The sequence below is a fragment of the Equus przewalskii genome, chromosome 14 (genome assembly GCF_037783145.1).
Source record: "Equus przewalskii isolate Varuska chromosome 14, EquPr2, whole genome shotgun sequence".
In the NCBI taxonomy this organism is placed as follows: domain Eukaryota; kingdom Metazoa; phylum Chordata; class Mammalia; order Perissodactyla; family Equidae; genus Equus; species Equus przewalskii.
Genome location: NC_091844.1, coordinates 87,988,868 through 88,016,028, shown reverse-complemented (window position 1 = coordinate 88,016,028; position 27,161 = coordinate 87,988,868). Strand labels below are relative to the sequence as shown.

Here is a 27,161-nt window from a genome sequence, read left to right as displayed (position 1 = left end):
CAACGACTGGCGTCAGCTTGGATAAAGAAGGGTCAGAAATGGACGTGTGCGTTTGTACTGTTGCCGGGCAGTTGCACAGGAGCTGTGTGACACGGTGGAAGAGATGGACTGAGTTTTCCTTGGGCTGAAGGCTCAGTTCTTCCCTGCTCAGCTGTGGGGCCTTGAGTAAGGCTCTCGTGTCCTGGAGCCTGGGTTCCTCACCAGCCTGAAGAGAACCATAAGGGTTGCGCCCCCCAGGTCACTGTGAGAGCTCCGTGAAGAAAGGTGCTTGTGACAGCCGAAGTCAACCGTAAAAACTTTGAAGATGTTAGGATTTCCCCCCACTATCCTGTAAAAGCTTCAGAGCAAAAGGTGCCTGTAAGCCTTGGGCCAGGCCGCCACTCTGATGAATGAGAATCCACTGGATTTTCAAAGATCTCAGGCAAGGAAGTTGAACAGACTCCCTTTCTCTCTGGGGCTGGAAAACCATTGGTGTGAGCCTGCACCCTCTGAGGGCAGTAAGCTCCTTCCTCTTGGTCATGCCTCCTGAAAGCCAGGGCTGCGGTCTACCTTTTTACACAGTTGTTTTTGGGGGATCTTTAAACATTTCAGGCTGTCTTTTGTCTTGCAGAAAATACGCGGACATTGAGAAACACTCACGAAGAAAGGAAAAAGTAAGTACTTTTTAAAAAAGGAAAGATGAGAACTGTGATTGATTCTGGCATCTTCTGCACTGACAAGGACACGTCCCAGGCTGAGGGCCCCAGCCTTGCAGAACAGAGCTTCTCGGCACACTGTTAGGTGCCAGGTTTGCTCCTGTGAATGAGATGGATGAGAAGTTAGGTGTATACCTGGAGCTCAGGGTCTGAAACTAGCAGGCACAGCGAGTTGTTCTTAATACAACACAGGAGGTGCGAAGATAAAAATATATACAGATCTTGTAGGACGGGGAGTGTTACCAGGGAAGGGCCTGCTGCCCAATGCGCACAGAAGCCAATGCTATGGCTCTGGCTTTTGAGAAAAGACAAGGCTTTATTGCGAGGTCGATCAGCAAGGAAACACGAGGGAAGACTTTTAAATCTATCTCTCTGATCCAAGGTTCAGGGCGAAATTTAAGGATTTAGGGGCTGCTAAGCTATAGCTAGGCCAGTATTAGCTGATTGGCTAGTCTCGGATCAGTCCATATATGGTAATCAAGCGGCTGGAAGCCAGGTTTTCCTTGTTGAAGAACTTCTCGCTTCGTAAAGGGCTCAGGTGGCAACATTTCTAAAGATTCTTGGTTCTGGAGTCATCCTGGGGCTATGAGTTCCCGCCTGGCAGGTGTGCAGTGCTGTCTCTGTTATTGAGCAAGGTTTGATTAATCAAAAACCTGTTTCAAGGCAGCAAGACTTGGGGCCGGCCCCATGGCCGAGTGGTTAAGTTCACGCTCAGCTGTGACGGCCCAGGGTTTCACTGGTTCGGATCCTGGGCACAGACATTGCACCGCTCGTCAGGCCACATTGAAGTGGCGTCCCACATGCCACAACTAGAAGGACCCACAACTAAAAATATACAACTGTCTACTGGGGGGATTTGGGGAGAAAAAGCAAAAAAAAAAAAAAAAAATATTGGCAAGTTGTTAGCTCAGGTGCCAATCTTAAAAAAAAAGAAAAGAAAGCAAGACTAGTTTAAGCTGGTCAGTGTTTGATGTGCTGTTTCAGTAGGAGCAAAAGTGAGCCAAGCTTGGCACAGCTGGGAATGGCTGGGGTGGGGCATGGGCTGGGAGGATGACATTTCAGGCAGATATGGCAGCTGGAGGAAGGCACAGAGGTGAGAAACAGCTCACTCTGAGTGTGTGTCTGTGCATGTGTTTATCTACACACAATTTGATAGTGCAGTATAAAGCGGGGAAAGGATGGTAGGAAGTGTCAGAATTCGAGACTAGAAAGGCAGGTAGAAGCCAGATCTTGGAGGCTGCACAGGTCCCTATCACCTGTTTATGTGATGGTCACAAATCCCTAACCATCTTATAAAAACTGCATTTTAGTGGCTCTACTGACATTAGCATTTATTCAACAAAGCTCTTGAATGCCTACTATTTGCCAGTTCCTAACTTTCGGGCCCTTTTGCTCAAGTCCCCTCCCTCCTGTAATGCATTGGCCTCGAGGGCCCCCATGTGTTGATCTATTCTTTTCAAATATGTAACAGCCAGCCCTTGGATTTGCTTTTCTCCTGTCACAGCTTGGATTTCATAACCACCAGTTTAATCATTCTCTTGCAAGTAGCTTTGGCTTCCTTTCCCCCATGAACCACTTTGTATTCAGGTGACAAAAGTCCAGTCTTGGATGAGCCCAACCTTAGCTTTGTCTGCACTCTAGCTGAAGGAGCTCAGTGTTGCTGGAGGTGATAATGTGGGGACCTGGATTTGGCCACCCCAAGATATGTCTCTTTGGCATGATGATTATTTGAGGCTAGTTACTTTGCAGACAGGAAAGCAATTGAAAAGTAGAATTTACTTACCCTTTGTAAGAGACATTTACATTGTAAAGGAACTCTCCATCTGTAAAGATATCTCCCTCTGTACCAGGAAGAAGGGGAGATGACTTTATCTCTAGAAATCCTTAATCAATGGGGAAGGCAAGGACGTAAATCTGCATTTGTTTATTGTGCTTGTCTGGTAACCTCCTGTAACTGACTTCCCTCCCTCTCCCAACCTTGGCATTTCTTTAAGGATTAAGCATCTTTCCTTAGGCTAGGAACTGATTGCTGTGCTCACCTGTGACCACCCAGCTCACCTGTGACCACCCAGCTTGAGACAATAGACTTGCCTCCTGCTAGGCCCTCCGAGATAGCAGACCCACTACCTGCTGTGTCCATCAAGCGCTGTGCCAACAGGGCAATTTTGTGACTATTGTGGGAGGGACATTTCAATCATATGTGAAATATCCTGTTTGGGGGTATATAACCACTCTGTGCACCCCACTTCTTTGGTGCCCTTTCTTCCTTCAGGAAGAAAGGCCCCGGGCCATGGTCCTCATAAAGCTTTGTTTAATTTTCTCTTGCTATTCTGTCATGTGAATTTAATTTGTTCTTCGGCCAGACGAACCCGCATTAGGTGGAGGAAAAGTCTTCCTCCCCTACAATAACACAACTGACCTCTTTTCACGTTGATTTCATGACCTCAATCCTTATCCAACCTGCCTTCACTGAAAAAGCCTTACCACTAAAAAAATACCTTTCTGGATATGTTTTGCTAAATTTTGTTAGAGATTTTTGCATGTCTGTTCGTAAGTGAGATTAGCCTATAATACTTCCTTCTCCTGTTGTCCTTGTTTAGCTTTGGGTTTCGAGAACTGACTCTATTGCTATTTTGGCAGCTTGTTGAGCTGAACGATCATCTTGTTGATGCAAATAATCCATAACCAACCTATGAATCAAAATTGGGGTGAGTTTATTATGAACCAAATGTGAGGACCATATAGCCTGGGAGAGTCCTTGCACAAAGGGAGGGAGCACTGCAAAGAAGTGGGGTGTACACAGTGGTTATGTAGCATCAAAGAGCATGTGTTACACATGCTTGAAATGTCCCTTTTACAAGAGTCACAAGATTGCCCTGTCAGCACAGCGATTGATGGACACAGCAGGCAGTACATCTGGTGTCTTGTGGACATAGCAGGAAGCAGGTCTGTTGTCTGGAGCTGGGTGGTCACAGGTGAGCACAGCAATCAGTTCCTAGCCTAGGGAGAGATGCTTATCCTTCAGGAAATGCCAGTGTGGGGAAAGTTGCACCTTTATCTTAAGGCCATTTGTTCTTGCCTTTGGGACATAGCAAATGCTTAAAGCAGATATACAATGCATGCTCAATGGCCATGTTGGGCCCTTTTGGGAAAAAAATAAGGTTAGGCCAAAGCAGCTTTGGCTTCCTCACCCAAATGGCTTCCTCATATACCCCAATATATCCTATTACTTGCCATTTTTCTCAATCTTATTTGTTTTTGATTTTCTTTCTCTAAGGATTGCATTTTAGTATTAAGTGTTTGTTGAATGAATGAATGAGGATCATTGAGAACACAAGAATGATAGGCATGATTCTGCCTGAAGGATGTGCTACCTCTAGTTGGGATAGACAAACACATGGGCTTATTTCATGATAAAAAGTTTGTATAAATAAGTCACATGTGTAGAATGACAGTTTGTAGGAGAGGATGTCGTCGACCCAGGTGGAGGTCAGCAGACAAAGTGCAGGTCATGAAGTGTGATTCAGAGAAGGCGCACATGTTCCAGGTGGGGAATAGCCTGCACGCGTGCACACGCGATTCCACTGCTCAGTTTTCTCTGCTGCCTAAACAGCGTCCTCACGTGCGGGCACTGGAGTTTGAACGATGACATTTAGCATGAATGGAGCAACTTGAAATTCCACACTTTAGTTTGGAAACTGCTGAGCACACTGTTGACGATGTCTGCTGGACCACGGCTTGGTTCATCGTTACCGCTTTGCTTATGTCTTCATTCCTTTGTGTTGTTGTCTGGACTCTGGTCCCTGAGAGCAGGGGTATAACTTTCTTTTCCTTCTATTAAATGTTGTTCTAGTCAGTCTAAACTTTGAGGCCTGTTTGTTCTGATATCGTCTACATTTCTTCTTCTCTTTTCTGGGTCATTTAGGAAGCTTTAGACAGAGTGATCACAAACATGGTGTAAAGTGCAATGCAACAAAATGTGTTATTTGGAAATTTCCTATGAAGTCTGTGTGACAGAAGTATATAGCAGCATAGCAAGCACATTTTGTTCTGGAAAACGGAAAGTCCTACAAGAAAGCGAAAGGCACTGATTTTAACAAATGTTAATGTAAAAATGACTGTCAAGGGGTTCACATTATTTGTGCCTCTTGTATAGAGGCCTACATGGTATGTTGATCTCAGAACTCAGTACTGGAAAAAATCCCCACCCCGTCTGAGGAGTGGGCACGTTGCTGAGAATGGAAACTACTCTGCAGGTGGGCTCCTATGGCTGCGGGAGGCCCGAATTTATAATTAGTCTGAGCAACTATAATATATATAACGATAAATATATTTGTTTCTTTATTTGCTTGTTCCAGATTTTCCATTTCTAGCTTATGAAACTTCTTGTATCTATTTTCTGTGCGAACCACCTCAACATCCTTTTGGAAAGAGGGGAAGATATTAAAAAGTCAACACTAGAAACCCAGGATGGCCCTTTAGTGGGGATATCACCTGCAGCATATGAGGGGCTGTTGTGACCCTTGGTGGTCTTCGACGTCCAAGGTCGTCTGGTGGGCAAAGAGCAGCTGTCTATAAGAATGGTGCTGAATTTTCTTTTAAATCTGCAAGTGTGTTTGTTGTGTGTGTGTGTTTTTTTTAAATGGACATGGAATACATGGCAAAGAATCTTTCTTGACTCTTCCATGGACATATCACATGTGCAGCCCAGAGCTGTTGACCCCCAGGCTCTCCCAGCTGAAAGGGGCATTTGCTGATTCATCCCGTGGCCTGGGGAACCCTTGTATCTGGAGATACAGAGATGAGCAGAGGGTAAGTTTCTGCTGGATGAGAAGGCAGACGTGTCAAGGAAAAGGACAGAGCGATCCCAACAGTCCTCACCCAATGAACTGAATGCCTTCCACTGTTTAAGCCCAAGCCTAGAAGTCACTCCCAATTACACAGCATCAACCCCCCCACCTGACAGTTCCAGTAGGTCAAGAATCCCTGTTCTATTAAACTTTCAGACGCACCTGTCTCTCCATCAACATTGCGCGGTAGAGTCAGGGAAACACAATACCTGTGGCAGGAAAGCGGGATTCAGGGGGCAGGTTGGAAAGGCAGGCAGGGCCAGGTAATAAGGGTCTGGCAGGCCAGGTGACAACGTTTGTGTTCATAGGGATCCACATTTCAGCAACGAAGGGCGTGAAATGAACAGATGTACACTTGAGAATGTCTACTAGTGGTGGAATAAAATGTATGGATTGAAAATGGAGCAAGAATAGAGGAGGAGAGGTCAGTTCTGAGGCCACCACAACGCACCCAGGAGGTGACAGATGGAGCAGAGCAGTCGGATTTGAGAGATGCTGTGTATCATTGATTCTGCAAGGAACTTTTTTCTCCATCTTTACATCTCTGAAATAGGGCGTATCTTATGCTGATGGCATCTGACAACTCTTGTTAGCAGTCGTGTGGCAGTGTCATTTGTTGTCACAGTGAACTTTGCTACAGCTGCTCATTTTACTGTCTCTTCAAGTGAGGTTTGGCATGGTTGGCACTGTACATGCGCATTTAATTGCTGTGTAAATGTCCTTAAAATGATTATGTTATGATGCAAAATTGAAATGAAAATTTATTATATACACAGAAAAGCATGAAGATAGAAAAGCAAGATGTGAATTTGATATTAGTGGGGTATGTTCTTCTTCAATTCTACATAGTTTTGCAAAGCAACAAGCAACTCTTTTATGGACCAAAGAAAGGGAGATACCCACATGTAGTTGAAGCTGTCAGCTTCAGTATCTATTATTGTCTAACAAGCCGTCTGCAGACCTAGGGGCTTAAAATAACAGCGATTTTTGATTTCTCTAAATTCTGTGGTTGGCTGAGTGGGTTTGGGCCAGTTTCACTGAGGTTCCTTGTGGGGCCGTGTTCAGCTGGAGAGTTCACTGGCTGGAATGTCTAAGCCAGCCTTACTGACACGTCTCGCAATTGGTGCTGGTTGTCAGGCATTTCTGTCCTCATCCACGTGGTTGCAAGGTTCCAGGAGGTGGAGAAATAGACTCCGTCTCAGCAGAGGAATGTAGCAAAGTGATAATCCCTCTGCACACCAGGAAGCAGTCCACCGCACTGGTTTGCATTTGTTACCGAGATAGGTGCAGGGGATTGCCTCCCAAACTCCAGGCAAGAAAGCGCCAGCATCAAAATGTGCGGAGGAGCTTGGAAGGAAATTCCAGGAATAATGGTGGAGCACTGTGTCCACACTGCATGGAAAGGCACAGACATCTTGGACTCTGAGGCAGAAATGGTTTAGAAGAGCCAGACTCTGGATGTAAGGTCTTGGGAGGGTTCAACTGATTTCTGGTACATTCTCCTCTTTCTTTATGTACAAGAGGGATGTGATAAAAATTTACATCTATATAGTTTTAAAAAGGCTTTTTAAGTAAGTAGAAAATAGAACTTCTAGGTAATAAAGAATCTCTGTGGCGTGGTTTAAATGGCAACTTGATTTCTTTCTTGGCAGCACATAAAAAAAATAACCATGTGTCTTATGAGTCATGGCGTCTTGAGTCAATGAAATGGGAAGGAACACAATGGAAAAGGGACACAGGCAGGTCTTGATGGCTGTGGAGTATGAGGAAGTGGGAGAGGTCAGGGATGACTCCAGGTTGCCTCGGGGGACAGCTGGGGGATGGTGGTGTCAGGAGCCGAGATCTGGGCTCCAGGATGAGGAGGTGGATTTTGGTGTGTGTGTATGTGTGAGAAATTGCTTTGCTCTAGATTAGCACATTTATCAAATCATGGCAAAGCGGTCACATGAGAGATGATATTCTTGCAGAAAAGTATTTTTAATGTCAAAAAGAATTTTGTATAACATAAAATAGAGGACAAATCTCCTTTATTTTTCTTGGATTATCATTGTGGATTCTTTAATGAGTAACCCAGTGAACCTTCTTTGGGCCTAAGTGGATGCCTCCGAAGTGGACGAAATCTTTTCTACATATTATGGTAACAGATTTTTTTTCTTAGTAAACTAATTACTACCACCAAGGGAAAGCCACGGTACTTTGAGAGCAAGGCTTTTGGACTCCACTTCTTGGTTGGAATCCTGGCTGTCCTTGGCTGTGTGGCTAGATGTTACTGACCCCTTAGGGTCTCAGTTAGTGAAGCTGATTCTCCTCTTCTTTTACTTCCTATTTTTTTCCTGGGATCTCTGTCATCACACTTATTTCCAAGGGCATGAAGTTCTAATTTAAGCTCTTGTAGATAACCCATCCAGAATATTAAAAAAGTTGAAGAGCAAAGCTGTTTGCTTCTTATATCTAGATTCCCATTTCAAATGGAATGAAAATTTTATCTTAATTGAGCTGAACCTTAAATTGCACTGTTAAAAATGCTCATTGCCCAAGAAAATGGCAAAGAAATCATATCAGTGCATTTTTACCGATTAGCACATTTGAAATATAGTTCAAAAACGGTCTGTGTTGATTGGCTCAGTTCTCTTATTGCTTGATGCAAATATTTGCAGATTGGAAAATTCATCATTAGGAGACTGTCAAAGCCTTATATGGCACAATTAACTTGAAACATGACTTTTTCAGTCCAACGAAAATAATTGAATGAAGCTACTCTTATTTAGTTATATCAAATTCAGTTTTGTAGCAACTGCATTTACTGTGAGTTTATATCTATTACCTTCCAAAGAAGTAAGACTAATTTACTAGATATTTAAAATTGCATTCATATGTTAAAATGAATATTTTAGGGTGCAAGCCTCTATAAAATATCAGTAAATAGTTAATAAGCATTGTATTTATATCACATTCCCAATCAGAATGTTAAATGTTACCTAGTTGTCTTTTGGGCACAGAGCACAAGTGTTGGTAATGAACAGTAAGGAAAATGAGATAAAGCGTTGGTGAGTTAAACTGGGGGGGGTGTGTGTGTGCGTGCATGAGTGTGTGTGTGTGTGTGTTTGGGGTTGACAACCGCCCTTGGCCTGGCCTGTAGAGGTCAGTGTGAAATAAGTGCTCTGGAACTGACATTTGTGGGCTGATAATGTCAAGGCCATGGCAGCATCACACAGCAATCGAGGCAGTGTTTGATGTCATCTGCTCGCAGCCTGAAGACGCAGCAGTCGGGTTCAAATGTTAGCACATCTTCCGCTTTAGTAATGCTCAGAGCAGGGACCCGTTCACGGATGGAGGACCTGGACACACTTGGAACCAGGACCTTCACTTGGAGCCAAAGAAATGCCTTTTGTGGCGACATTCGTCGTCTTCTGCCTGAGGACAGATTGACCCTGAAATGGGTTGTTACTGTTCTTGCATTAGACAAACTGTCTCATTCATCCTGAGTTACCTTGGGTGGCTGCCTTTCATGTGCATGAGCAAGAGAATCTGTTACAATAGCATTAAAATATAGCTAGATGGATTGAAATAGGCTCTGGAGGAAAATAATGGTTCTTAACGCACTACAGAGAAATAAACCTAACATGCCTCAGGTGTATTTTCTGAAAATGTTTTTAATAGGAAGAAGGAATAATGAAATCGAAAAGAAGTACCTCTTGCCTTTGTAAATAGAGCTCACGTTAATATCTGAGCGGCTGGAGACTCGGGGGCACACACGAGTGGGGATCGGAGGCATGAGGCTCATGAAAGTTTCCTTGTGTTTGAAAGCAATAGATTCTGTTTTCCTGCTTAATCTGTTGTTTGCCAAGAACTGCTGTAAATCCGTGTTGCTCTGACAATGAAAAGACATCCAGAATGCCCACTTTATGCCAAGCACTGGGCAAGTAAAGATGCAGGTGGCCCTCGTCCTGTCCTTGGGGAGCTTCCTGGCCAGAGGGAGAGAAGTAGAAAACCACAGGCATGTGACTGACGGTGGAGCTGTGTGTACAGTGGAGGGGAGCCCGGAGGAGGGATTGCTCTGTGTTGGGACAAGATGACAATAGCGTTGGGTCTTGAAGGATCTGTAGACAAGTTGGCTAGGTACACCAGGGGAAGTGGCTACTCTGGAGAACATGAGAATGTGGAAGCGCCAGCATGTTGGGGAACAGCAAGACGCATGGTGAGGCTGCCCCTGATGGGAATGTGAGGGCAGGCTGGGCCCGGGGGTGGCCCGTGTGCGTGGCTGTGCTGCTGGGAGTTCGGGCTTCATCCTGGAGGGAGAAAGACCTGGAGAGCCCGAAAACGAGACGCGGCGTTCAGTCACCTCATGGACCCTCCGCTCCTTCACCTGGGGGAGCCTCTCCAGGCCTCTCGCCTGGACAGCCGCATTTCCCGATGGCTCTCTGTAGCTCAGGATTCCAACTGTGTCCACTCATCAAGTCACTGACATCTGCTTCTAACATTTTTAGAGTACTTCTGTGCACCCAGCAGGCTTCTAAAATCCTTACTGGAAGGAAGTTTTGCAAACCTCACTCGGATCCTCAGAGAGGCCCTCTTATCAGTCCCAGGTCATGTAGAGGCCCTGAGACAGCTGTGGTGAAGGGCCTGACCCCCAGTGGCTGAGCTGGGAGAGGATGACTCTGCAGTTGAGCCCCGACTAAATACCAGGCTCCAGACGGTCAGGGGGGTGTCTACAGCCAGTCTGGTGCACAGCTCCTCCTCCACGAGAAAGGCCAGAACCTCAGTTTCACACCGAGGCCTTTTGTGTCTGTTTCCAGTTCTTGTCACACACCGTGTACTGGACACGTGTGCTAGGTGTGGTCTGCTCACACTTCAAATGGTGTGGGTCTGGTCACATTCAGTAGATGTGCAGGTCTAGTCATATACTTTGTAAGCTCTCAGTGTATTTTTCAGGGGTTTATTACTTTTTTTTGTTTTAAGTGGACTTATGTCAATATTTTGTTGCTTTCTTTCTATAGCTCTCCCAACTGTTACAGTTTGCTCTGTTTAGATAAGATCATCCACTTCAATGAGAGTCATTTACAGCTGGTTTTAAAGGTAATTAGGTCAAGACTCACACAGGAATCAAAGTCGAGTGCAGGGCAGTTTGGTGGAGCTGGAGATTTGCATGTCCTGCCGATGGCACTGGCTTGGACGGACAGCGAGGACTGCCCTTGGGGAAGCTGTAAACCCCGTGACTGGGTGAGCCACGTCACCAACAAAGGAGACAGTCACCCTGGGCCTCCAGCTGTGATACCTGAGAAGGGACATGGCACGTAGGGTCCAGCCAGGGATGCATAACCTTCATCTAATTATGCAGAAACACCACACAATGCCAACTTCAGATTTTTCCTATAAAACAAAACAGGCCTGTATTCTTCAAAAGTGCCAGTGTCACGAAAGACAAAGGAAGGCTGAGGAACAATTCCAGGTTACAGGAGGCTAAGAAGACACGACACCTAAATGTGATAGGTGATCCTGGACTGGGCCTTTCCTGGAGGGGCAATCCTATAAAGACATTACTGCACAGAATGGGGCTATGGATGGTGGATTAGGTAAGCGTGTTGCATCAAGGTTAACTTCTTGAATTTGGTGACTGTCCCGTGATTCTGTAAGGGTCATCTCCGTCGTTAGGAAACATGTCTTCAGTATTAAGTAGGTCACGTGTCTTCAGTATTACGTACTGAGGTGCTTGGAGGTAAAGGTGCATGATGTGTGCAACCTACTCCTGAATTGTTTAGAAAACGTATGTATTTAACATCCACAGAAGGAGATTCTTGGCCTGCAGAAGCTGTGCGTAGCAACCCCTCACCTTTCCTTGTCTGAAGAATGCCAGATTTTGAGCTCTTCTTTTCCTGCTTTGCCACATCTCCCTCCTCAGGTCATTAAATCAGCAGAGATGTACTGAGCAGCTGTTATGATGGCTCAGCTGAGCACAGGTACATGCTGTGAGCCCACTGTGTGTGGAGCACCAGGAGTGCACAGAGGGCAAGGTCTGCATCCTGGTGACAATATGTCAGGCGTTACAGGGACACAGCAGAGGGCCCTCTGAGGGCAGGCTCCGACTGCGGTTTGAAGGATGAGAAGTCGTAGGTTAGGAAGCAGGGGAGGGAGGGAGTCCCGGTGGAGTGTCTTGGGTAGAAAGGCCTGGGTTGTGCAAAGCCTGAGCAGTGAGGGGTGTGGGCATGGGAGGGCAGGTGGGCTTAGGGCGTGAAGGTTACCTTGCTAAGCTAGGGTGTTTGAGCACCTTCCTAAAGCTGCGACAACTCCCTTCAGTGTTTGAACCAGGGGAGTGATCAGGTTCATAGTCATTCAATGGTCACTTAGTCGTTCAGCTGATAGCTATTGAGGGCTTCCTATGTGCCAGGCACTGTTCTAGGCTTTGGGAATGTGTTATTAGAAAAACAAACAAACCAACAAAGCTGCCCTCATGGAGCTTCCAACGTCTAGCGTTGGAAGATAATAAACATCATAGATAAATTATTAGGTTTACGCTAAAGTGCTGTGGGGGAATGTGGGGAAGGATAAGGAAGGAGCCGGAGGGATAGGACGAGAGTGGGCAAGGTGGTCCTCACTGGGGAGCTGATGTTGGAGCCTCGACTTGACAAGAGGCCAAACCAGTGTGGCTCTAAGTTTCACTAGATTTCATAGAAATAAGATGTTTGTAAAAACTTCATATACCTAGGTAAGAGATGAGATTAAACAGTAAAATTGGTTTAATGACATTATGTCCACTTTTCCCTGCCATGTTACTCCCTGGAAGTTCCTTTTGTTTTGTGTGACTTTCCAGGTCTGTGTGGAGCCACCTCGTTTTCATCTCGTCGCTGGGCTTGGGGTGATGGGGAGCCGGGGGCCCGACGGCAGAGGGTCTTGTTGGCTCTGTGCTCTTTGCTTTGTGTCACGGCTGCTTTTGTCTCCTATGAGGAGGGTGGGCGTGTCTCTTTGTCGCTGTCCTTTGAGTATTATTTCAGAGATAATAAAATAAATACAAGGTGTCTTTATCTTAGAGGCTAAAGATATGGAAAATCATCCCAGCAAACAGATGTCAGTGATGCTAAGAAGAATCAAGTATGTGTTCAGAATCCCAGCCCCCAGCTCCCTGCAAAATGCAGGCACTGCAGACCAGTGTCCGTTTCTAAAACCGATTCTGTCTGCAAAGACCTTGTTTCCTACGCTAAAGGACACAATTTCAACTTGCAGGAAAGCCCCTTAAAATAGGTAGCAAGATTTTGCTTGGTTGTTGTATATGGGTGAAGGGCTATTTTCACACTTTAATTTCCTCAAGGACAAAAAATCTGGTAGTTCTTGTCATCTACAATATATTAATGGTACAAGGTAAATGTTTTTAGTTTGACATTTTCTTAAGTGATCTAGAGAGCTCAAGAGAAATATTTATTTGTATAGTTTTGCCTGTATTCACTTCTAGATACTTTAGCAAAGACAGAAAAGAGGAAAACTGAAAAAGAGAGTCTGTATTGTGAAGCTAGTTTATGCAATAGAGTTGGGATGGTGCTAAGAATTGGTCCGTCTTGCGCTGTGGTCTAGTTGTGTCTTGTGCTCATTGTCTACAGATGGTTTTTAGAAATCTGAGTTCCCCTTTACCATATCCCAAAACAAACCTGCCGTACGTTTCTTTATCAGACATGCTCCATCTTGCTTGGAGGTTCCAGCAGGAGTGGTTTTGTAGTTGAAGCGGCAATTTTATTAGGCTTTTGGGAGTGTCCCTGAAGCCACACGGACCTCCTCAGACTAGACCCGCTCGTCTCCTTCTAATGCAGCTCCTCATTGTCACACAGCCACCTTCCATTAGGAAGAGGATCGGCCTTCCCCTCCTGGGGAGGCACTGCCTGCCGTGTCCCTGGGACAGAGGGAGAGAAGCATTTTTTGTCACTTTGCAGAAATGTAAGGATTGGAGAGTCCAGATGGTGCTAGAAGGGGGCCTCTTGAAGGTGCCTGAATCCCATCCCACTGCTTTCCCCAAGGAGCCGTGGGCTTTCTCTGATCATCCTCAAAATCACTGAACACTCAGTGTTTGTGTTGTTCCTGACATACTTTTTATTCTTAATTTGTACCTTAGGAGGATTCCAAAGGAAAAGAACCTCCTAAACATGACAACATTCCACCTAGAGCTCAGGATTCTGTTTTTTACGCCAAAGAAGGACAGAAGAAAACACTGGTAGAGCCTTTAATCCAAGGTGGTGCAGGTAATGTGGAATTTCATGTCACTGTAGGCTGTAAAAAATGCTACCGTGTGAAGAAGGCGTGTTTTCAGATCAATTTCGTACTGCATGGATACGACTTGTAATTATCTGATTTAAAAACCTGACTTGCAGCTATCTGATTTATTAATAAAATGTTCAGCTTGTAGGGCAGTGGTTGGGAGGGTAGAAAAACAAAATTCCAGTGCTGAAGGCCGTTGACTTGTCCAAGGCGGAAGTCCTCCAGGCTAAGGCTAGTATTAGGGTAGTCCTGTGGCTCTGTGTCCGTCAGGGCGGGCGTGTCTTCCCCGAAGGACCAATGACACAGAAGACAACCAACACACAAGTCAGCCTTTGGGGGAAACGTGAAAATAGGAGCTGACTTGTCTGGGTTTACTTTTTGAGTATGAGACACATTTAAAAGATTAAACTTCAGAAGTGATTTTAAAATGAAATAACTTAAATCTACTCCTACTCCTGTTCTTGCTCCTACTGGTAGTACTGTTACTGGTGCTGCTCCTCCCACCACCTTTTACTGAGCTCTGACTCACGTGAGCCCCGTGGCCATCTCACCAGTGTGTGTGATGGATGCTTAATGAGAGACTCAAGTCCTACGGCTGCCTGCGGAGAGGGGAGGAAAAGGGCAGGAGGAGGGGTCCCTTCACTTCTCTGCAGTGTCTGACAAGTTTGGGAAGTCATTTTTCTTAAAACCGTCTTCTCACTTGGCTTTCACTACCATCTCACGCAGCTCAGTTTTCTCTTCTTTGCTCTCTGATTGTTTCTTAGCTCCTCTCTTGCTCCTCCGTTTGCTTCCAGGCTACAGAGCTGGACATTTCCCTGATGCTTTCTCTCACTCCTCTCCCACTTCTGGTGCTCCCGGCCCATGATGAATGCATCATCGTGCTGTGCACCAGGCACTCGCTAGACAGGGGCGTGTTTGGATATGTTCCACCCTCCATGGAGCTCACTGCCTGGCAGACGTGTGCACGCACAGGTGGTGCTGTTCTAACACATTGTGGTCAGGTTAGGTCTAAGACCAAAGCCTGTTCAATCTGTACTATCCGAAATGCTGCACTATATTAACAGTAATAGAAAATTTAATCACTGTGTGTAAAACTTCTTTCTTGGCAAAACATTTCGTACATGAGTAGCTTGGACTGCCCGACACACATCGGGCCTTCCCCTGGGAAACAGTATGGTGTGGTGGGCTCGAATTCCAGCTATGGTCATCACCAACCTGTGACCATGGGTAGACTCCTTATCTGCAAATGGGCATAGTAGGTTCATTCAAGGATTGCCATGAGTATTAAATATTGAATGCATAGAGGAGTGCCTGGAACCCAGCGGGTTCCTGATGAATGCTGCCTTCCTGCTCCTTCCTTTCCCTTTCCATCCCTTCGCCCTCGAGAGCAGGGACTCCTCCAGCCCAAGACTCAGGGCATGGTTCTCGTGGGGCTGAGGGCCGGGAAGGGCAAGAATGGACCCAGGGAAGAGTGGGAGGTCCAGGACTCTTGACCGAGCAATGGAAGGGGTCTGTGATTGGAGTTGCCCAGTTTGCTTCAATGAGCTCATCACTGGCCGCCTTTATGTCCTTTTGGATGTTGAAAGAACTGGCTGGCCCACTTTTTTATCTTCGGCTGTCACTTCTGGTCGGAGTGAGGATAAAGTTTTCAAGAACTTCAGGATTTTATAAACACTTAATATAAAACACATCCAGCTGCATTGCTAATTACAGTGATTTTTATCTATTGACTAACTTGAGTATCTTACAATGCACAACTTTAACAACTAGTTTGTTCAAACCCAGTTTGTTCAAACCCAGTTCTTGAATATATTTATATTATATATTTATATTATATTTATATATAATATATATAAAATATATTTATATTATAATAAACTGCAAGTCCTTAAAAATCTATGATTTTGCGGGGCTGGCCCCGTGGCCGAGTGGTTAAGATCGCGCGCTCTGCTGCAGGCGGCCCAGTGTTTCGTTGGTTCGAATCCTGGGCGCGGACATGGCACTGCTCGTCAGACCATGCTGAGGCAGCGTCCCACATGCCACAACTAGAAGGACCCGCAATGAAAAATATACAACTATGTACCGGGGGGCTTTGGGGAGAAAAAGGGAAAAAATAAAATCTTTAAAAAAAAAAAAATCTATGATTTTGCTATCTGATGGGTTGCTTGATTTTGATCTCTGGTGGGTTGCTTTGTGTTTATTTCTAACTGAATTAACTGGACATGTGCTTGTGAAATGTCCACTGTATTTTGTCTCTGGGACTAAGTCCCATGGAGGGTGAAACATAGCGATGACCATGACATCCAAGCTCTAGGACCTTAGTGGAGACAGGGACGTACACAGACAATGCAGACATTGAGTCCCTCACAGTCTACAGCCTTGACAGAAGCCAACACAAGGGCAATGGGGACGGAGGTGAGGTGTTTGGGGTCTGGGGTCCATGGGCCAGGCTGCCTGACGATGACACAGGAAGCTCAGAGGATGCTGAGCTGTAACTTTTGTTTGGGTCAGAAAATGTACAATGGACATTGGTTTGAAACCCTGTCCGTGTTATTTTTCCCCAGAAGGTGACGTGTATAAAGCCCAGACTCCTAACACGGAGACCCAAGGAGTGCCAGAAGTGACAGAGGACCAGTATGTGCAGGTGGAAGTGCCTCTGGACCAGGTGGGTAGCAGGCATCGCATGGCCGTGCCCACCGCCTTCTTAGTCTGCTCCAGCAGCCCTGCCTGCCTGCAGTCTCATCCCCAACCCCTCCCCCAAGCAATCCCTGGCTTCTAGAATGTTCTAAGACTACTCCAGTTAGCTACTGCTCATCCTTTGGATCCTATATCACCTGTTTTCCTGCCTTTCCCTCTCTCCTGACAGGCTCTTCTTCTATTGGGACCCTTCTTAACACTGTCACAGTTTGTGGCAGCATAGTTAGCTGTGTCATCATTTGATCATTGTCTCTTCTCCCCTCTAAGCTATAAACTCCCTAAGGAAGGGGGTGGTCTGCTTTGCTCCCTATTGTTGCCCTTGTTTCTAGCAGGGTTCCCGGCGGGTAGGAGGCCCTTACTAATCAATTGTGGAATAACAGAATGACAGAATGAATGGTGTGGTGTGGGGCTCATGGGTCTGCCACTTCCCAGCTTTCTGAGCTGGGGCCTCAATCTCCTTATCTGTGCCGTGGGGGTGATATCACTGTGCAGCTTTGTGTAGGGCTACATGAAGCAATGAACGTGTGAGGCCCAGTCAGAGCCCGGAGTTTAGCGACCCTCACTCACTGTTGCCCTCCTCCCGGCTTCCCAGAGGAGTGGGAAGTGGAGTCCTGCAGAGGATCCAAATGGATCAAGGCCCGCCCCCTAGTGCCTGGACAGAGGGCCCCAGGCCTGGGTTGCAGCCCAGCTCTGTGCGCTCCCCTCCTGCACTGGGACAGGTCTCCACGGTCCTCTGGCCCTGGTTCCTGCACCTGCAAAGGGGAGACGGTCAGAGAAGCTCTCAAACGCACCACTTTGTCTCCAGTGTCTACCTGAAGGCGCTAACAGTCCAATTCCAATTGTCAGTTTTTGAGAAAACAATTTGTATTCCGTGAAAGGTCAGTATTAGCATTCAAGTCCCATTTGGTCCTCTTAAATGGACTAGGTCCCAGCCTTGAGCTTATAATTCCAGAGCACCAAATCCATAGCCAGCGAGCTTTTCTGCTCCTGTTTCAGAAATCACTCACTCTTAACGCTGTCATTTATTTTTAACTTCTGCTATTTTTCTTTCCTGCGATACAGTTTTAACGTATCACAGACTATGTCTTAATGTACTAGCCTTCCACTTCCTTTTGGTATTTTGAGCACTTTTCCAGTGTGTCTTGTTGTATTTTCTAAATTACTCGTAATATTATTTATTCTTTTCCTTGACATGAAAAAAATGACCAAAAGATTTGATTTTCTCTTAAAACTCAAACTAACAGTTTAAATATTTTTGTTGCACATTTAAGAATTATATAGTGATAAGTAAATGAAGACATTTTAGCCAGCTCCTTTTACACTAAATTTATCACCCACTCCCCGCTCCAACCCTGATTATTGTTATTGGTGTATTATCACTGCTTTGAGCGTGTCTTCCTGACGGTCCACGATGACTGCTCACTTGCATTTTGACCTGGGCTCAGATTCCTAAAATGCTCCCATTTTTCTGGTTCTGTCTTCTAATTGTTTTATTTTTAATTTACTCATGGAGTGATGCGTACTTTATATATTTCCAATCGCAGACGCCCCTTTCTCTATCCTCCAACTTCAGTCACTTGGTTTTCTACCGGCTGAGACGCTGGCCGTTGATCTCTGCAGAGCCCTCTCTCCCTGCGTGTGTTGGAAGGTGCCTTCTCACATTCCTGGGCTCCTGGTGGTAAAAGCTCGTTCTTGAGAACAAACTTGACGTGGAGACCCTCACAGGCTTCCACTGATGCCCGTCGTTGGCTCATGAGAGAACAGGGTGGAGGCGCCGGTTAGAGAAGCACATTTTAGTTACCTGAGTGGCCTCAGTTCCCCGCATCGTGAGTGGGGGAGCTTCGAAGTCGCTGGACCCTATTTGTCCTGAACCACGTGGTTCCTGCACAGGGCAGAAGGCTTAGTTTGGGGGAAATACAATGAAGTGAAAGGGAGAGAATGCCAGGGGCTGAAACTTGGGGTGTACGAAGGGTTTTACTGATGGTCATCTATCGCCGTGGATATGGTCCACCCGCAGCCACCTTTTTTGTTTTCTTCCTACGGGGCATTGTCTCCTTTTAAGTTTTTATTTTTAAGAAATTACAATTTATTTTCAATTTTCTGTTTCTCTTTGGTTTTCATAGCCGATAACGTGTCCGCCTGCCACCCAGCCCTCCTGCTCCAACATTCTATGAGCGGAGCTGGAATGCAGGCCTACCTGGCGGTCGTGTTAACAGTCCGCTTTATAAACTTTTCTTCTCTGAGTGATGAATTTTTGCACTGGCTTTTAAAGTCCTGAGTATTATACTCCAATGTTAAGAAAACAATTTTTAGCACTTAGAATCCACACAAAAATGGCACCCAGATATTAAAACATTGAAGTTGAAATTGTCTCATTTAAAGGAACACATTTTTCACAAGAGTAATGTCTTATGCCAGATTTAAGATTAATTTTTATAAATACTTTAAGAAGACAGAAAAATGCCTAGAATTGCGGGCTCTGTTTGGCCCAGGACTCTGACGTTTGCTTCCTTATTTGGGGAGATGGGGTAGCAGTTCTCTGCATGTGCCCTTCTGTTGTGGGTTAGCCCCAGGACGGCTTCCCCAGCAGGCGACCAACATGTGTGCAAATCCCTGTCTCGGGGTCATGCATGAGAAGGGGCAATGGCTGAAATCACAAAGGACTGGGTCCAGTTCCGACCTCTACTGAAATTCAGTTATATTCAGCGGGTCCCCAAGAGTCAGTGCAAGGAGAGGGTGTCTTCACTTAGATTCTCCAGTAGCAACCGGAGCGATGCCCCTGCCCACCACTTCCTTTACTTCATTGCACTCCAGAGACAGGGCCAAGAATAAGACACTAACTAAAGTAAAACCCAAATAATGTGGACTAATTAGGAGAAGGTCAGTCTAAATTTGTGTAATCTCTGTGTTGTTTAATTAGGAAAAACATAATGGAGCTTTAAAGCGTTGGTACTTTCAGATGTGTAGAGAAACTCAGACTAAGCTGACAAAGGCCCTTGGGGTATCCACTTTAATGAATAAATTAAAAAGTATAATTAGTACTATATCTGTTAGGATGCTTTTAGCTGTGAAGAACAGAAAACCTAAGGAGAAGTGGCTAAACAATAAGGAACACTTATCACGCCATGTAATAGAAGGCTAGAGGCCTTCCGTGTGATGGAAGCTTCCAGAGTTGTCCAGCTCAGAGGTGCAGTTGAGGCCCAGTTCCTCCCATTGCTACATCCTGCCTTCCTCAGTATGCTGACTGTTGGCTTCAGGCTCATTTCCTCACAGTCTCAAGATGTTTGCCTCAGCTCTGGGAGGCACCTTGAGACTCATGAATGTTGAGAAGATCAGAGAGACTGTCTCCTTCCTGTGTCTTTTTCAAATAGTGAGAGAAGTCTTCTGAGGGGCGCTCCAGAAATCTACCGCATGCCTCTGCCTAATCCTTATTGCTAGTGGAGAGAGGCGATCGATTTTTGGTGGTGTCGACTAATCAGGGTTTACTTCTGGTGTCTGGAAAGGGGCCCAGGCTCTGCTGAATTAATGACTAATATGTGAAGAAAATTGGGATTTTTTTTTAACACAGAACATGATAAGGAATGGCTATGAGATAGGTAGCTATCAGTGTCTACACATGAGTGTTTAGGCTGCACCATCTTCCCGTTCTTCATGATTGAAATGTCCATCCTCCTACCTTCTCCCAGGCTTTGGATCCTGTCCCCTCAGAGCTTCTCAAGAATCTTGTGCTATCAATTATTTTTTTTCTTTTTTGGTATATTCAACTTCTCCCTTCACTTGACCTCCTGGCTGGATTTTAAACATGTTGAAAGCACTCCTGTTATAAACAAAAACAAACCCTCCCTTTCCTCAGTCGTCTTTGGGCAACACCCGTCTCTCGCCTCACTTGTGGAACCAGTCTTTGGAGAGAGTGGTCCCTCCTCACTTTCTCCATCTTCTCCTCTCTCCTTCGCCTTTTCTGACTTCTGCCCGTAATGATCCAAAACAGCTCTTGACCTGATGCCACCAAATCCAGCACATTTCTCAGTTCTCATCACGCTTGACCTTTCACTTTCAATTGATACTTTTGGCTGCTCTCTTTTCCTTTGGACTCTCTTCATTTGGCAAGACCCACCTATCTCCTAATTTTCCTTCTTTCTCTGGCCACTCTTCTTTCTAAGCTTCTGGTCTTCTATCTGGCCATCAAATGTTGGGCTTCAACATGGGTCAGGGCTGGGGCATCTTTTCTTCTCACTCTAGACCTTTTCCCTGGGCAGAATTCTATATCACCATGGCTTCAGTCTCTGTGCAGCTCTCTCTTCTGAGCTCCAGCACATACATACATCTGCTGAGTTTATATCACCTGTTAGATGTTCTAAGATACTGAAGCTCAGCAAAGTGAGAATAAATCCATGGTCTCCTTCCCCAGCATCCTCGAGCCTTGTTCTCGTCCTGTCTCAGTGAATGTATGATAGCCCATCCAGCCGCTAAGACAAAAAAGAAACTTAGGAGATACTCCTGAGACTGACCTTTTTCAACTCTTGCACATCCAGATCATCTTAAGTTCTATCAATTTTCCCTCCTAAATATGTCTGGAATTGATCCAGCCCTCCCTCTCTACATCACCATCACTTTAGTCCTAACTACTGTCGTCTCCTGGCCAGGTGTCTATGATCACTCTTCTCCGCACACTCGCCATCCCTGACATCTCTGAAGCTCAGTGCTTTCTCCTGCAACATGGCTGTCACATCCCTTTGCCTGGGATGGTCTTTCTTTTCCTTTTATGTATTAATGTTTTTTCATCCTTCGCATTTTAAATTAATAGTCACACTAGAGGAAATGTTTTCTAGTCTCCCGTATGTGTTAAATCTATTATATTCTATTTAGCTCCATGTATCTCTCATGTAGCCCCTATCACAGTTGTGGTTTTATGCTTAATTGTGTGACTATTTGATTAATATTTGCCTTCCCTGTAGGACTCTAAGCTACTTGAAGGCCATGTTTGTTTATACTCACTGTCACTATTGTGTCTCAGCTTGGGGGGGATGCAGTATGGTAGGCGTTCTGTTTATATCTGCTGAATAAGTGGATGAATCAACGATTGGCATTGCATCAATTATTCCTTGAAAGAATGTGCTTTTGAAAAGTTTATTTTTTTGTTTGATTTGAGCAGTCCCCACAGAGTTGTATTCTTTTCTATGTAAACTGTAGGAAGAGACTGCTCATACAGTCATAGTCTGAATTTTCAGGAAGCCTGGATGACTGAGGCCTGAGCTAATGGGTTTGCCGTATTGCATACTCACCCCCATGTCTACGTAGCCACAGATCTCTGCTCTTGCACATTCAACAGTCAGCTGGCAGGAGCTGTTGGATCCTTAGGGCTCTTCACTAACATCAGTTCTGGTCACATGGTAAGAATGTACTTCTCCAGCCACTTTAACTCAGGTGTGGCTATTCGACCTGCCTTACCAATGATGGGTGAGGGGAAGAAATGAGTGACTCTTCTGGGCAGACATTTGCCACACTGCCCTTCTGTGCCTTTGAGAGCATGGAGACGTGAGGAAACATGAGTCTCCATCAGCCTGGTGTCCTGGGTGGCTGTGATGAGCAGGAAGCGCCCTCTGAAGCCCACCGTGGACATATAGCAGGTGGACTTGGTTTGCTTGTTATTGCAGTCTCATCTGCATATGCTTACTGATACAGAAATGTAAATGAACTAGCCCCTATGGGAGGGATTTTTTTTTTTGCCACAGAACTACATGATTTTCCCCAAGGGTGGAGCGAGGTTCCAGGGCATCAATTAAGGACAGTGCATTGCCTTTTGCCAACTAGTTTTGAAAGCTGGGAAATAATCAACAAGGAGACTGAACACACACTGCTATGCGATGACCGAGATCAGCCAGGCTATAGCAGGCATCTCCTGAACACTGAAAGAGGGTGCTGGTTGGGGTTCCCAAGGGTGCACCGAGAATTACAGTGGCATTTATTACCTGCTGACCAGAGGCATCTGGAGTGACCAATCCACTCCTTTTTTTACACAAATGGATTTATAGTGTTTCTCCTTAAAGATTTATCCAACAATTTTGTTAAACAGGTTGGCATTTCATTGGTGGAGCCAAAGGTAAAAATACAGAGCAGACACAATCCTGTATTTGAATAAGCACTGTGGAAAAACTATGGTGACTTTTCAGCTTTGTCCTCGAACTGATGTAGAAAGTCACACTATTTCGTGTGCTTTTTGCTTCTTTAAAGGAGTCTGACATAGGTTGACTATAAGTACATCTAAAACACGGCATATTTTCTCCCTAGAGACCAGCTGAGATAGTTAAAGAAGTTGAAGAGATACACGATGATGCTCCTGATTTTGAAAGCAACAAGGTAAATCAATTCTACTTTTATCTTGTATTTAATGGCTTTGGTCTAAGGCCCCTCTTTATCCTTTTCACATGCTGAATGGAGTTCACATGTGATAGAGAAAGGATTGGAGAGCCTCAGCTGGTTCCAGGGTACAGATCAGCGTAGAATGAGAAGCGTAGCTTGTGTTCTCCAGGCGGGCTGCACCTGAGATGAGGTCTCTTATGTGCCAGAAATTACAGGAATAGTTTTAATGGCTTCTATCCTGTCCTAATTACCTTTTACTGCACTTCGACTCGAAGACTGAAAAACTTGTTTTCTACCAACTTTGAAGATATATTTCTAGAGAGGAGAGTTGGGGGAGGTGAACCATGGCGGACAGGTGTAGGCGGCTCCATTTTCATGGGCACCATGGATGTGCTGTTTGGCCGGTCGTTGGTGTTGGTAAATAGCACGTCTTGTTGGGGGACGGCAGGATGTGTGCCGTGTGCGCTCTGTAGATGGCAGCATGAGCTCGCACGGGAGGACTCGGCTGTGTGGTTGGTTTGTTCCTCCGATCCAGATGCTTTAGATGTACAGCAGTGTGGGAAGCGTGAGTCCGTGGTGTGCTGTGAGATTATATGACTAATCTATCTAACATATGTGAATTGGGAAAAAAAATACTTTTATTTGTTTTTTGAGGGATATTTGGCAATTAAAATGGTATACATTTAAGGTATACAATTTGATGATTTGGTATAGACATATATTGTGAAATAATCACAATCAAGCTAATTAACACATCCATCACCACAATAGTTACCATTTTCTTGTCTTTTTTTGTGGTGAGAATATTTAAGAGAAAATCTACTTTAGGGGCCAGCCCCTCAGCCAAGTGGTTAAGTTTGTGCGCTCTGCTTAGGCAGCCCAGGGTTTAGCTTGTTCGAATCCTGGGCGCAGACATGGCACCACTCATCAGGCTATGCTGAGGCGGCGTCCCACATGCCACAACTGGAAGGACCCACAACTAAAATTACACAGCTATGTGCTAGGGGGCTTTGGTGAGAAAAAGGAAAAGTAAAATCTTAAAAAAAAAAGAACATCTGCTTTAAATCTACAATTCATGTACCTAACAAACAGATTGTTGGGAGTTTGTTTGAAAAAATCTGGTTTTTCAAGGTGGTTTCTTGTTGTTGTTTTTTTTTTTTAAAGTTTCAGGACATGGTTATGTATCCTGGTTGTTGGTTTTTAGTTCTCGATGTGAGCTGCCACCACAGTATGACAATTGACAGATGGGTGGTGTTATTCCACAACTGGGAAATGAACCCGGGCTGTGGTGGTGAGCGCGCTGAATCTTAGCCACTAGACCACCGGGGCTGGCTGGGTTTCTTGCTTTTTAAATTTTGGCCCCAGGCAGGAGGTTGTGTAATAAATCTGGGCTATCAAATTTGAGTCTATTCTGATGCTGAATCCTCTTGAGCTACAAATAAACTTGAAGGTGCAACAGCCTCACAACCAACACGTTCCTACTCTTGAACTTGCCCTGCAGCTACGGGCACCATGTTGAAGACGGGAGAGAAATGACTCTAGAGGGCCCGTGGGTGCACGCTGGAGCCACTGGGAGTTGTCTCCTGGGTCTGCTCATCTTGAAAGGGGGCATTTGTGGGAAAAGAAACGGGTCCTCAGGAAGTTTGTTCAAGTTTTTCAACATCAAAGGAGTTTATGACCTAAACAGACAGTCAAAGGGAATGATCTTTCAAACCATTCGCTCTTCCTTCTTTATATTCTGAAGTGTTTTTGATTTGGAGTCAGTTTTCAGGGAAAGCTGTCCTGTCTGTGTCCGGATGATTTGGGAAGACTGTCAAATGAGGAGGGAGAATATTTAATTGCTTTGGTGACTGAGCGTAAGACCATGGTCTCAAGGGCTGACGACAGTGGGGAAGACGTTTGCCGCAGGGCATGGGAAGAGGGGCAAAAAAGACCACTTGCTTGCATTCAGGGAGCAGAACACGGGACTGCTGTTATGTCTAAGTTAGGGAGGAGCTGGATGCTGTGTTTTAGTAGAAATATGACACGGGCATTTTGATGACACTGAGTTTACACGATCACCTGTATACCTTGTACAGATCGAAATTTGTCATCTAGCCTTGTTGACTTGTTATGTAAATCTACTCAGGCCTCTGGGGGCGTTAGTAACTTGACATCAGTCAGGAGATTGAATTTCTTACAGTGAGTCGAAGTGTCTTTCTTAATGCAAGCAATATTATCTGAATAATGGCAAGTCCAGACACCTCGCTTTTAGATATCTGGGGTAAGAATCTAAGCTTTTAGGGAAAAGAAGTGATAAGGAGCAATCAGACCTTCCCTCTCTTGCCCAAACCTGAATATTGGGAAGTCGGACAGGAAGGGCTGGAGAGAGCAGACCGGTATTTACTGAGCACTTGCCCTGTGTCAGAGACCACACTGGCCCCTCTCACACGTGTCCCATCTCAGCCTCACATTCACCTTCAAGGTAGGTGTCAGTAGCCCACTTTGTAGATTCAGAAACAGTGGGAAGGAGAGACCACATGTAACTTGATGACGTCACAGAGTCAGCAAGTAGGGGAGCTTGGCTGTGAACCCAGTTTTGAATGATTCCAGAGCCTGTGCTTTCCTCTCCTCAGTGCACTACGCTAGTTGCATGTAATTTCTCAGAAGAGATATTTCCTGTCTTGGGCTTCGTGGTCTGTTCCTCCTGGAACAATTGCTTCGTGATCTTGTGTCTTGTGCTGATCGTCTGCAGGATGTCCAGAAACGTTTTAGTTCTGTCAGGTCCACACAACTCGTCTTTGCTCCCAGCATGAGCCAGACAAAACTTTGTTGGTGTGTCTGTTCCTTACGGGTGTGGAACGCCCCAAGAAATTGAAGGTTTTTGGCCCTAAAATCTAGCCTATGTTTTTGAAGGATCAGAAAGAGAGCAAGCATTTTATATGCACAATAGTAGCTCATATTAATAATAAAAAGGCAAAAATTCTCAATTATCACTTTCTGATCAATAGGCCACAGTGATCTGTGTCTGCTCTCAGTGGACTGCAGTTTCACTTGGCGTTTCATTTGTCTGTTCATTTGAAAAATTAATCCTGTGATATTTACTTGATGTTGGCTAGGTTAGGTTTCTTACACGTGTTGCTTCTGGCTTGACCGCCCACCTCTAAACAGATTGTGAAGTCCATAGGGGGCTGAGAATGTGCCTTGTCATCTTACATGTCCTCACAGTGTCTAGGAAAGTGCTTCAGAGGCAGTAGGCTTTTAGTAATATTTGTGGCTTCGAGTTACCTATGACGAGTTGCTTAAACTTAAGTATACAATCTTGGAATAAAAGGGTAATGACCTTGGAAAGTTGTAAGAGAGCATATTATCATGAACATCATTTTAAAAATACATGTTTCTGATGTTTGATCACAAGGATTTCTGTTATCATTTAAAATAGTTTTGTGGTAAAATATATGTAACATAAAATTTGCCATTTTAACCATTTTCACATGTACAGTTTGATGGTGTTAAGTGCATTTGCAATGTTGTGCAAGCAACATCACTATCTGTGTCTAGAACTTTTCCATCATCCCCGACAGAAGCTCTGTAAGGAGTAAGCAGTGCTCCCCACGGCCTCCTCTCCCAGCCCCAACTCTGTTGGCGTTTATGCATTTAAAGCAATCCCAGACTGAGGGAGTTATTTATATGTAGGTCTTACCATCAGATCCTGCTCAACCCCCCCGCCCTGGGAATTATGGACAAGTGTGTTTATTTTGTCATCGTGTGTGTCACTGGCACAGAAGTAGATGAAGACAAAATCAAATGCAAAGAATAGATCTGTGCTTTCATATGACACCTCTTCCTCCAGAGGATGCTTCAAATGTGTTAATTATACAGTCATGCCATCTTTGCCAATATCTGACACTTGAATAATATTTTTCATCTTAAAAACAGAATATTATCAACATTAATTAGCTAATTTGAAAAACTTCTGTGAACTTATAAAGATGAAATGTTTCCTTTTTCCTTTTATGCATTTCAAATTGTGTTCATGGCACACGATTTTAATTAAACCGGGTGCTTGAGAACTGTCTGAATCAAGATAGGCTGGAATTCCTCTAGTTCTTTCAGTGCCTGATCTGTTTCGATCCATTGATTGTCAAACCTTTTATGTGCAAGCAAGGCTTTTTTGTTTATGCTACCTGCTAAATTTGTAAACCATGTGTAAAAGTTTTGAAAAGTTTCCGAAGGAACGTGGGAGAGGTGAACGGCAGTGCTGAAAAGTGTATGGCCAGACCGCGTATTCGGGCTCTCCAAGGAGGGCGTGAACCCCCCACCCCTGGGGTAGTTCACGGTG

The 27,161-nt window shown here is 45.0% G+C and overlaps 1 protein-coding gene across 10 annotated transcripts in view; it reads left to right on the top strand.

Annotated features, from left to right (window-relative positions):
* DCDC2C (doublecortin domain containing 2C) overlaps nucleotides 1-27,161 on the top strand; it is a 106,203-nt gene that overhangs the window by 41,295 nt on the left and 37,747 nt on the right. For all 10 annotated transcript variants that reach the window (XR_011525833.1, XR_011525835.1, XR_011525836.1 and 7 more), the window contains exons 6-9: nucleotides 611-653; nucleotides 13,641-13,767; nucleotides 16,348-16,448; nucleotides 22,769-22,837. Coding sequence is in view for 2 of the 10 variants with exons in the window: in XM_070571773.1 (XP_070427874.1) it covers nucleotides 611-653; nucleotides 13,641-13,767; nucleotides 16,348-16,448; nucleotides 22,769-22,837 (340 nt within the window). In the remaining 8 variants the exon portion in view is untranslated. The remainder of the gene's footprint in view (nucleotides 1-610; nucleotides 654-13,640; nucleotides 13,768-16,347; nucleotides 16,449-22,768; nucleotides 22,838-27,161) is intronic.